General features: G+C 40.3%; 1 protein-coding gene across 1 annotated transcript in view; it reads left to right on the top strand.

Annotated features, from left to right (window-relative positions):
- tbx4 (T-box transcription factor 4) overlaps positions 1–5529 on the top strand; it is an 85846-nt gene extending 80317 nt beyond the window's left edge. Inside the window, exon 9 of the mRNA XM_059971431.1 lies at positions 3984–5529. Within this exon, the coding sequence (XP_059827414.1) occupies positions 3984–4600 (617 nt within the window). The 3' untranslated portion in view covers positions 4601–5529. The remainder of the gene's footprint in view (positions 1–3983) is intronic.
- The last annotated feature ends 7283 nt before the right edge of the window (positions 5530–12812 follow it).

Below are 12812 nucleotides of genomic sequence, written 5' to 3'. Positions count from 1 at the left end.
ACGTTTCAGGCCGAAATCCTGTACCATGCTTCTTCCAGCAAATTGTTTGTTGCTCCAGATACCAGCCTCTGCAACCTCTCGTATCTTCAAATGCTGGAAGGTCAGAGGCAGAAAGAAATAAAGTCAACGGTCATTCATTAGAACTGGAAAGTTTCTGTTTCCTGTTTTCGTTTTCAGTCTCTCTATAGCTATTTATTCCAACTTAACACGCGCGCTAAACGCACAATGCGGAACTGATTAAACCCGGCTTCCAAACTTCGGTCCCATTATTGTCAGTAGAACTATTTCTCAGAAGCGGAATACGATAGCCAGTCGCTGATTTACTACGCTCCCGGTGGAGCAGCCGAGAAACTGAGAAAACAACTTCTGGACTCCCACTTTCGCACAGTCCAGACGTTTCCCATTTTTGACGATGTACAATGACAGCCTAAAGGTTATTTCGCGCCGCAAATTCTGGGTCATTATCACTTATAAAAGGTATTTATTAACTTCTAAATACGTTTTATAAACTATACATTATTTATATAAATAGGCAATCCAGCATACACCTTTATTTGAATGTATTTTACTCATTGGCGTGTCTTTATCTGACTGACATTAATGGAAACTGCAGTTTGACTGTGCTGAGGACAGAAGAGAAAGAGTGATAAGGTGACTAAAAAGGGTTGTTGAGTCTATTGGGGAATGTGATGGAAAATGTATTGCTGGTGTCTGGGTAACTACAAGAGCGGCTCTGAGAGCAGATGGTTGGTAATTAACCGAGCTTAGGCTGATAAACGTTCCTTCTGTTGATCAGTGTTTGAGGAGATTTGTCTTTGTAGCTATACAGTAATGGTATTTTTATAACAGAGCTAAAACGTTCCTCCGATTTCTCCTCGGACAAGCTGTTTCCACTTAGGTGGCAGTAAATTACTGAAATGTCCACATACTCTGGAATAAAAGTGCAGTCAAAGGGAATAGCATTTTACCGACAAATGAACGGGTTCTTTATAAAGTTATTTTTGTTTTCTTCTTTTGCTGTTGTTGTTTTATGCTGGTTCTCACCAAATGTTGTTGCACTTTTGTCAACACGTTGGCAATGAACGCCCCGGTATCCTGCACTCCCGATCTACATTCCTATTTCTATAAAACACCTCACTTCGTCACGGATAAAGCCCGCTCCACCATGGAACATATCTACAAAGAGCGCTGTCCCGCTCCTGGTGATCTGAATACCCGAAAGAAAAAAATCTCAGGGTTGAAAATAGTGACAAATATGCACTTTGATATAGATTTACTTTGAACTTAATCCTGAGACCTCGCTGCTGCGAGGCATCGCGAGGCAACGACGTCTACTTTGCGCTCGTTGGTGGCCATTTGGATCAATCCTGGCATAGTGTTCATTTCGCTAAACATAATCGATATAAAACCTTTCCCTTTCTCACTGCAGCTTGGTTTCACAAGAGGTTAAGTCCTTAGACGCTTTTTTAATGTGTTTGCTTGTACTTTTTTTGCTGCTTTTCTCAATAATCCCTGATTGAGAGAACTGACATATGCCACAGAGATTAGGATGGGCAAGGAAGTAAGGGACAACCCACTCTCCGCCTTGTCTGGGAGGATGGAATCGTCACTTACACTTTGATCGGCTTAGCTATGGCATGGAACTCACTGAATGAGCAACTGTATGGAAAGTGTCCCTTCATTCCAAGGTACAGGCAATGGGGACTAGCTCAGGTAGACAACTTGTTCGGCATAGACTACATGGGCTGAAAGGCCAGTTTCCTTCCATGGTCCACTGTTCTCTCCTATCAGATTCCTTTCTCTTCAGCTCTTTACCTCTCCCAACTATCACCTCCCAGCTCTCTACCTCACTTCCCCTCCCCAACCTAATCCAACCCACTCACTTGTCCCCTCAACTGGCTTCATCTATCACCTGCCAGCTTCTTCTCCTTTCCCTCCCCCCTACTTATTCTGGCTTCTCCCACCTTCCTTTCCAATCCTGATGCAGGGCCCGAAACGTCCTCTGCTCGGCTCCCCGACTTGCTGAGTTCCTCCAGCATTTTGTGAATGCAGCCTATTCCAGTGCTGTCTGCGAGTCCTACAACTCGCCAAGAATGCGAACACATATTGCTGACTGATGTGCCGAATCATTCCCGTTAAGTTAGACTGGTGATCCGCAGAGTAATTGCAATTCCAGTGGAGCTTTGAAACATACCGAGTGAAGGATTCTGTGATTTCCCCTTGAACTCAAGTTTCTCTATTTTCAGCCTCAGAATCCGCAGCAGCTCAGGCTTTTGGGCATAAACGTTGAATTGGTTTTAGGATAGCGCGGAACTCCGCTATTGAGGGCAGAGTTAAGTGTAGAAATTCTTTACCCTCAGTGGACGTGATTCAGCACATCTTTACCAGTTATTGAATTGAATCGCACGGGACTTCATCTGGCAGATAATAATGTGTAGTGGCTCTTTCAAAGGGCGACCCTCTGGCCTCTCCCCAGAACTTTGCCAGAGATTCCCGCTCAACTATTCGCCAAATTCCCTTTTGGAAGTTAATATTGAATTTGCTTCCACTTGTGTCATACAGCGCAGTCCAAATCAACAACTCATGGCATGGGAGAAAAATCTTGTCCGATGGTTTGCCGATTACTTTTAAAATTCGTCGCCTAGTTCTCAGGTTTTCAAATGGGAAAAGTTACTAGGAAAAACAGAACAAATCCAAGGAGGTTCCTTCTGCACCTTTTCGTTATAATGGCAGCTGCAGACTGCTCGCTGCTCAGGCAACCAAGTAATGATGCAAATAGAGGCGGGTGCTGAAGAATTAAGCAGAATGAAAATATACCCTTATGTGACGAATTACGTTAGATCAAATCCGCCGTAACGGCAAATTTGGACTACTGTTTAGAAAATAATCGACATTTGGAAATATGCGCGTGAAAAATCAAGACTTGCATCAAAAAGCAACTTAAGAACGTTATAAGAACATACATGTATAAGGTTGAAATACCCAACAGGTGTTACTTAAAATATATAGAAAGCCACTTCATCTGGTTAGATGTGTGGCGACTCGATAGTACTCTTATACTGCGAACTATTCAACACCTGTAGCAATCAGCAATAAACAAACTGCCGGAGGATCTCAGCGGATTGAGCAGTTGAGTTCCTCCGGGAGATTGTTTGTTGCTCCAGATTCCAGCATCTCCAGTCTCTTGTGTCGCCTTTAATAATCATCTTCATCTCCCCCACCCCTCCGCACCCCTCGCCCCTCTCGCCGCACTCAACACGGATGCTGGAAGTACAACCTTGGGGATGCAATACACTGTTGTCATTTTTATTTTTGGCCTCATAGTTTCTTACTACTGTGAATGAGGCTATTGGGCGCATCAAGTCTAGAAGATTAGCTATATTTGTCACATATATGTTGAAACGTACATGTGTCGTTTGCTTCAAATCAAATCAACGAGGATTACGCCGAGCAGCCCGCCTGTCTCGTCACGCTTCTGGCGCTAACTAACCCTTGTTAGTCGGTGCCCTTGATGCGTCCACTACCCCTCTATACCCCCGTAACCTATTCTCTGACATCGACTCCGCTCTGATTCTCCCGACATCCAATTAACACAGCAACCTTAGGACGCGGGTTGAAACCCACGCCGTCACAAGGAGATCGTGGAAGATAGGGATAAGATAAATATTCACCCTGAGAAAATCGTTTCGTCTCCATTTACTTCAATTTGTAGCTAAATGAATAAGAAGTTATTTCATTCATGAGTTGTAAGGACGTTTTTGAAGAGTCATTTTAAGTTCGAAGGATAACACCGATTGTCGAATTCTCCTGTTGAACCAGTTTGGATGTTATACCGTGTCCTATTTCAATCGGTTTCTAGAATAACATTTTTAAAACGCTGTTTTAAAATTAACAAATAAGTCGCGAAGTGTCATTGAAGTTGAATGATATCTTGGTCGGTTTCAGATTGTAACTTTCTTTTTTTCCCCCATTTTCACTTTCAGAAGCCCATGGTCACCCAGATTTGCCCTGTAAACGACCCTTTCTGGAAGGGCCCGCTTCCCTTGCTGATGAACATTATTTCCGTCCGCCACCTTATGACCAGCAGGTGATGAATCCGCCGTATCGGAATGAACAAGATTTAAGGGATGCCTGTATGTTTTCCGGCCCTGTGAACGACGTGCCTGGAGGGACCACGGTCGAGGAACATCCTTCTCAAACGCTAAACTGCAATATGTGGGCGTCTGTTCCATCCTATGGTAACTGCAGCGTTCAGGCCATGGAGACTGTCCCTTACCAGCATTTCTCAGCCCACTTTACCACCACGGCCATGATGCCGCATCTCTCCAGTCTCCCCGCACAGAGCTCACAGCCCCCGTGTGAGTCACAGTTTGGCGGCTACCACTCGCCGCCGCAGCAGCAGGTTCGACAGAGGGTGCCCATTTCTTCTTGTTCACCGCGAGACAGAGTGCCCCTCTCCCCGCACGACAGGGTCCCACCTTCTCCCCATGCTCAGAACTCTCGCGAGTTCCTTTTCTCACAAAGCCTATCCTTACCGAGGGAGCTCCCTACCCAGTACCACTCTGGTCTGGGGTCCGTGGCAAACTGGACAGACAGCTGACTCAGAACGGTATAAGGAAGCAGTATTAGTAAGAAGGATGCAGGAAAGGCCTGGGTTTCTCCTGCCGGGTAGCGGACCCAAATCAGAAGCTTACCACATGCCTCAAAAAAAGGTCCCTCAACAGGACTCCGCCACGTCAGAGAAACCGCCCAGAATTGTTCTCCAAGGATACTGCTTTTCTCGCTGTTTGTTTCAGATGATACGTTCCTTGCTGTATGGTGAATTCCCAAAACCAATTGCAAAAAGGATTCCTTCAAATAAGTATAAACCAAGAAAAACGTAATGAACAAATTCTACAGTAACCTCCTATAGCGATCTTCTATCTGACTAAACTTAGAAATCTAAGGGTTCTGCAAAGCATTTTATGTATTATGGACAGCAATAAAAGACAACTATGTGATTATATCCAATAGTGGAATATATAAATAACAATATAATTTTTAAAAATCATCTATCTATGAATATTTTTGACTGTGAATTCAATGGCTGAAGCAGTGATTATTTTTGAAGATTGTGTTTCTTTAATCAGTTTGCTTAGGGTTGTACCCAACACATCATTTCCCATTGGCATACTTTATTCCGTCATCCAGATTGTAACCAGCTGGCTGCTGAGGCGGCTCTGAAGCGGCCATAGGAAGATGTAAAGCATTTGTGTTATGGCATTTTCTATGTCATCCTGCTCTTTTCCCCATAGGGAATAGGATTACTTAATCCAGCACCTTCCACTGGTTGATGTTTGAGAGCCAGTGCCTGTAGGGAATGGGGAAGATTGAACGTGCTCTTTCATTCTGCTATTGCTGTGTACCATTGAATGAGTCCAAGGCACTTCTGGAATTACCCATTTGTAATTCTTCTTGTAATTTAATCTTTGAATCATTGTCCATTTGCTGAATAATGCCAATTATATTTTTGTTTGCTTAATTATCCATGTAAACTAGCCATTTTCATGTGCATTATTTGATAAATTTATACAGTCTTTTTACTTGCAGTTTCTGACAACGAAGTGAAATGTTTGCAAACTTGGGTAATCAATTGTTTGCAGTGTAAAACCTGTGTAAGTCATAAGGTTCAATTATTGATGCAGAGAAAATTTGAAAAAAATGTTTTATTCAAATGTTCAATTTAGTATATAATTATGGCTCAAAAGTATTAAAAGATCTTGTATAAACTTCTTAGAAATCCCATTCTAAATTCAGATTTGAATCTTTGAAGCATTTCAGATATCTACATCAGTGTACTAACTCATTCATGTTCTAACTCATGATATGGATTGGTGCATAACTAACTCCATGTCAATCATGTTTAGTTAGCTGTCAATGTTCCAACTGTTGATTTTCATTAAACTCTTGAAGAAAGTTTGTCAGGAAAAAGAAGCAAAAGGAGATTTTGAAAAGAACAATTTTACTTCTGTTATTGTGCAGCATGCTGAAGTGTTCTAGATCAGGAGAATGTGATACTTGCAGTTTTAAGGTAGGGAAGATTTCCTTATGTGTTTGAAATAATGAAAAAATTTATGAAGGAGTTTACATTTTCTCCAAAGTCTACATTCAGGGAAATGGTCTCCTCCTGACACCCTTCCTTTGCCATGTTTCAACCAAAATAATCTTCCTGCCCTCTAACCTCCTTGTGCATACGCACAAGATGTGCTTGTTAAAGGTACAGTAGATTGACCAATATAACAAAGCAGTGTTTTAGAATTGTGTTTGATTCTTTTCTCTGTACAGGGTGGCTATCCTTATCCCTTAAAATTAGACATCAGCCAGCCACTGAAAGCACAGAAAATGTGGCAAAGACATACTAACTATAAGTTAGCAGACATCTTAATTTACTTTGCAAATATTAAAGTGGCGAGAAAAGAATAGTTGCCACCCAATTCTGTGCAAATACAAGCTACTATTTTGATGCTGTTGCTTTAACTGTTTTCTGCGTTGCACCAAAAGGATATTCTGCCGTGCTCATTTTGCAATCAGTACTGAGCTACAGAGTGGAAGAATAAGCTGGCATTTTCACAGTGCCATTTTCATTCCTTGCAGTTACCATAGTACTGAATAAATTATGAATTTGTTAAGGGTAATTACTGCAATTTTGTAGGCAAGCTGTATCCTTAACAAATCTAAAACTGACCTAAATGTACAACTAGATACGGTATCCAGATTGTACTTTGTGGCATGACACCTCCTATGTTAAAGAAAGGTAACAACACCTTAGATTTACATGTGATGCAGTACATAGTGCAATGTCGCCTACAGGTATAAAAATAAGTATTTATCATGAAAATGAAAATAATAGACATTTCAGCAATCACATAGTTAATAAAATGCTTATTTCAGCGGTGGAAAGGGATGCAGTTACTTGATAAGAGATTCAGTGCTAAAGAAATGAATAAACTTAAACTAAAATTGACTATTTATTACCATAATCACCATTGATTGATTCAATGCACTAATATAGGTAGATAAATTCCCTGTCACCTGTAATTACAAAAGAGATCAATTTGTGCTTTTGAAAAATAACTTTAACAGAAGGAGCATACTTATTCTTACTTTAGTACCAAGATCAACCTAGCAGCTATAGACACTTGTGCCAATTTGGGAGCCAATTATTAAAGAATATCACTAGGTGCCTTGCATATACAGGAGCAGTATCCAACAAAATTCAACACAAAGGAACAAAGGCATATGTGATGAAAAGGTCAGTCAATGTTAGACTGGTTAATCTTAAAAGTAGCAGAGAGGGGGTCTGACTGGAATGGCATAGATCGTGTTTTAAATAACTGAAGATGTGGTTGTCAGCTATGGAGTGATAGAAATCCTGAATGTTGTGAGGGTTGGAGGAAAACTGAGATGGTGGAAGAATGGAGGATGTTACAAATTCATGGAGAGGCAAGGCCATGAAGAGATTTGAAATCAAGTCTTGAGAAATTTAAAATCAAGACATTGCTAGAGGAATGCTGGCAATGCAATGCTGTGTTATTTTCTGTTAACATCTGTGGGTGAAGATCTATCTGTTTTTTTGTTGGTAAATAGACATCAAATTATGTGTGTATCTGTACTTGCCATTTCAGCCTCCCACTTTTTTATGTACTAATATAGTCAGGCTAGCTAGGTGATCCACAATCCCTGTTGTTAACAACACATTCTATACACAAAGTAGCATAATGTGCTTCTAACTACTACTTTAATGGTTAAATAAACCCCTTTAGTCTCACCCTATCAGTGATATTTCAATTCTTCTGCCTAACCCCCTCTCACCTTTCCTGCAACTGAAGGACAGCTTGTTTTCTCCATTTACAAATTCTGACAAAGGACCTTCAACCTGAAGCTGTAACCGTTTCTCTTTACACTGGTGCTACTTGACCTGAGTGGAACTCAAGTGCATCAGGCATTTTTTTGTTATTGTTTTTTTTTCATTGAGGTTCATTCTTTAAGCATTAATGAAACATTTTAGTGATAACAGTCATGCGTGACTACAAAGATAGAAGTCCTATTTATCCCCATGCTTTTTTGCAACTGTTGTAAGAAGATAGATTCCACTCCACCCCTTGTAAATGGCTAGATTTTCACTAATAATCAAGTCAATTCTTACAATTTGGAGATTTACATATATGCCCCTCAGAATGATAAGAGCTTGCATTTGTCAGTGTTCTAGCATGTCGCTTTGGGGTTAAGTTGATTGGAAGCAATAGTGTAAACGTCAAATGGCCAAGCTTAAGCCAAGGAACAGCAGAGTGATTTATTTAAATTTAGAATAAAAATAGGAAAAAAATGTAAAGCCAGCCACTGATTTACTATCATTTATTTTAAAATATTGTACTGCTAAAATGAAGTGCAATGAATTTATTACTTTATGTGCAATGAAAGAACACCTATGTTAGGCAATTTTCATGGTTTCTAACTTCAGTTTTACAGATGATTTGTTATTGAAGAAAATGCCCTAACGAGATGTGAGGAAGATTTCACCTGTAACAAGCAGAGAGAAAACTCAACATGAAACTGAAATTAAAGTGCACTGGAGAACATGGTTAAGTGATGGTGTGAAAGAGTTGCACTGCACAGAAATGAGTCTTCAGCCTATCATGCCCATGCTAACCCTTTTGCTTAACTACATTCATTCCATTTGCCCTTATTAGGTTTATATCCTTTCGTGACATGGGAACAGAATTAGGCTATTCAGCTCACCAAATCCATCATAACTGATTTATTATCCATCTCAATCCCATTCTCCTGCCTTCTCCCCATTACCTTTGACACCCTAACTAATCAAAAACCTATCAACATCCACTTTAAATATACCCAATGGCTAGTCTCCACAGCCATCTGTGGCAATGAATTCCACAGATTCAACACTCTCTGACTAAAGAAATTCCTCTTCATCTCTGCTCTAATGGAACATCTTTGTATTCTATGCCCTCTGGTCCTAGACTTCCTCTTCACATCCATTCTGTCTAAACCTTTCAATATTTCATAAGTTTCAATGGGATCCCTCCTCATTCTTCTAAATTCCAGCGAGTACAGGTCCAGAGCCATCAAATGCTCCTCATACTTTAACCCTTTTATTCCCAGGACTATTCTTGTAAACCAACTCAGGACCCTCTACAATGCCAACATACCCTTTCTTAGATAAGAGGCCAAAAACTGTTCACTCCAAGTGTGTTCTGATCAACACTTCCTAAAGCTCAGCATTACATCATTTGCCTTCCTTACCACTGACTCAAGCTGCAAGTTAACCTTTAGGGAAATCTTCACAAGGTCTCCTCAGTCCCTTTGCATCTCTGATTTCTGAAATTTCTTCCCATTTAAAAATAGTTTATGTCTTTATTCCTTTTACCAAAGTGCATGACCATACACTTCTCTACACTATAGTCTTGTTGCAATCGCATTGGGAAGTGGACCCAAGTGCAGAACACCGACACGTAGGTAGCATTGACAGAAGTGTGTTTATTAATAGTTGTGAGGAAGGCTGGGGAGCGAGGATTAGATGCTCATGTGGACGTGAACGTTGGACAACCAGAGGCACCCGGACCTGGAGCTTGGACACAGAGCCCGGACTTGAACTCGGACATGGGACGACAAAACCAAACAACGACAGATAATTCATATCTTGACTCAGAGTAGCAGCAAACGGCCAGCAATACTCAGCTGGACACGAGACAACAAAACAAAAACAACAACAGACAATGCGTATCTTGACTCAGACTAGCGGCAAACGTCCAGCAATACTCAGCTGGACATGAAAACGACAGAATTCCCAAAGCACCCCAGGCACCGAAGCAACTTAGAGTCCACTATTCTTGGCGGCTCGGAACGTGCATTGCCGCACTAGCCGAGGTGACGGTCCAGCCCCGAGTAGATGTAAGCCGGAGCTTTTATGCTGCCGGTTCGGATGACAATCAGGTGCCCTAATCAAGGAGCCCTGTAGAACATGGGGAAAGGAAATGAACAGAAATGAGGAGTCAACAGACCGGACCATAACAATTCTATCTGTCACCTCTCTCACTTTCCTAATTTGTCTAAGTCCTACTGCAGACTCCCATGCTTTCTTAACACTACCCTGCTCCTCCACTTATCTTTGCATTGTCCACAAAGCCATCAATTCCAATATCCAAATCATTGACATATAATGTGAAGAGAGTTGTCCCAACACCTACTCCTACTGATCACTGCCAGTCACCAGCACTGACTATGCCTTTCTAAAGCCTCTTAAATATAATGATTGCATCTGATTCTACCATTTCCTCTGGCAGCAAGTTACAAATATCAACGAATCTGTGTATGAAACTTGCCCCTCAAATCACTTTCCTCTCACCTTAAACCAAGACCCTCTTGTTTTTGATATCCTTACCATGGGAAACATTCACCTACCCTGTCTATGCCACTTACAATTTTATACAGCTATTCTTTCTGATGTACTCTTCAACTCACCACTCATTTTCCTGCCGCAGACTGAACTAGAAGTAATTCACAATAGCTAATTAACCTACAAACATGCTTTGGACATGGCAGCAAACTGGAGCAGCCAGAGGAAACAGACATTGTGCGCAGACTCTACAAAGACAGCACAAAAGGTCAAAGCTGAACCCAAGTTTCTGGTTAACTTCAGTACCACTGAGCTGACCTGATAGAGCTCTATGGGATTATGATTATCCACAGGGCTGATGTAGAGAAAAAGTTTTGTCCTCTGGGGGAGATTAGAACCAGGCAGAAGGTGATTAGAATGTGAAACGTACTTCTCCTATGAGGAGCAGTTGAAGTGAGTAGTATAGTTATAATTAGAAGAAGCTAGATAAAGATATGAAGAAGAAAGGGAATATTTGTTGATGAGACAAGATGAAGGACGGGACTGGATTCCTGTGGAATGTACATTCTGTCAAGGGTTTTGTTGGGTCAAATGGTTCAGTTTCCTGCTGTAAGTAATTATTTGTAGATAAATTGACATCTGGGTGTGGGGCCAGGTAATATTACAGATAGAAAATCAACATCCAGTTTTCTTTAGTAATTGACTCACAGAAAAAGAGCATCTTTTGCAAAAACACTGGGTGTCTGCTTTTGAATATATACTCACCTCCATGAAAATCTAATTATAATTCTTTAAAAAATGATGTTTCTCCATTAAATGATGTTGACTTAAGGCAAAGATGCTTAAAATGCTATGACATTGCTTTTATGATTCAAAAAGTATTAATCAGACATTTCCTACCTTCTCTGCCACAGGTTTTACCTGTAAATAACTTGTTTTTTTTTCTGAATTTTTTAATGGAATTTGTCAACAACTTTGCACCAAATGAAGGAAAATGTCTTTGATCATATACATTTTTTCTTTTAAGCATATTATATAACATTATATTCAGCTTTAAAATGCATTTAGTGGATAAATGAAAGATAATTTTTGTATAGTATGATGCAAGACAGGCAATGAAATTCACACATTCAGAAATGTTTTGTCAGGTCCCCGAGTCTTTTGAATATTAAAATATCATATTTCGCAAGAAGCATACATGTCCAATAGTTCCCTCACTGAGATGCTGCAATAAAACAACCAATTAATTATTTTAAAAACACTGGTGATTTTTTGAGGGAAGACTTGAGTGGCCTCGATGCTCAGCAAGCCCATTTTAGCATATGGAACTGTCATTACACTGAAAGTTCAAACTGTTTCTGGAAGTGAAGGAGGATTGAGTGAGAACTGAACGAGTATATAAAAAAGTAAAAGTAAAAGAAGGTTAAATTGTGAAATGGAAAACCCCAAGTTCCAAATGAGGTTCATGTGGATCTGAAGTTATCATTTGAAAACACTGAATGATTGAAAATGGCTCAACATGAATGTGTTGCTCCTCTAATTTTTAATAGGAGTTACATTAGTACTTTCCACTTACATATTACAAATAGTTCCAAGCAAAATTATATTTAAAGGAGACACAAGAGAGACTGCAGATACTAGGAATTTGGAGCAACACACAAAGTGTTGGAGGAACTCAGCGGGTCAGGTAACACTAAGGAGAGAAATGGACAGTTGACTTTATGGGTTGACATCATGACTGAATAGAAGGGAGATAGCTAAGCTAAAAGGGTGGAGAGAGGTGACTCTAGGTAAGTAGGTGCAGCAGTGAGTGAGAATGATGTAACAAGCTGGAAGGTGATATGTGGCGGAGGCAAAAGGTCTTAGAAGATGGAATTTGATAGGGCAGTGGACTATGGGAAAAGGAAGGAGGTGAGTATGGGAACTGGTGGGAGGAGTGTGTGGGTGGTGGGTAGATTGATAGGGTGGAGGAAGGTAAAGAGAAGGGGATACGGGGCCAGTAAGATTAGGGTCAACTCAAATAAAATATATCTAATGAAGGTTGCATCTTGCCAGAGATATAAACCATAATTTCAACTATTTTTTTTACATATTTTAAGTATCAGAAAAATACATTTTTTCAAAAGTTCAGGGGTGATCAATACTTCAAATATTTTTATTCTGTTAATTTGGCTTCATTAGAATCAGATCAAGTTTGTCAGAGATAATGAAAGACTGTGCAAAGATGTAACTCAAGGCCAATGTTATTTTGTTGAGACATATATAAATATCTAATGTCAAATATAATGTCCTAAGACATACCAGGTAGGTTAATAGGTCATTGTAAATTGTCCCATGATTATGTTAAGGTAAAATTGGGGTTGGTGGTGGTTGCAGGGTGGTGCAGCTTGAAAGGTTGGAAGGGCCTATTCCATGC

Source organism: Hypanus sabinus, chromosome 6 (assembly GCF_030144855.1).
Source record: "Hypanus sabinus isolate sHypSab1 chromosome 6, sHypSab1.hap1, whole genome shotgun sequence".
Classification (NCBI taxonomy): Eukaryota; Metazoa; Chordata; class Chondrichthyes; order Myliobatiformes; family Dasyatidae; genus Hypanus; species Hypanus sabinus.
Note: the sequence above shows the minus strand (reverse complement) of the source record. Positions and strands in the feature narration are given on the sequence as shown.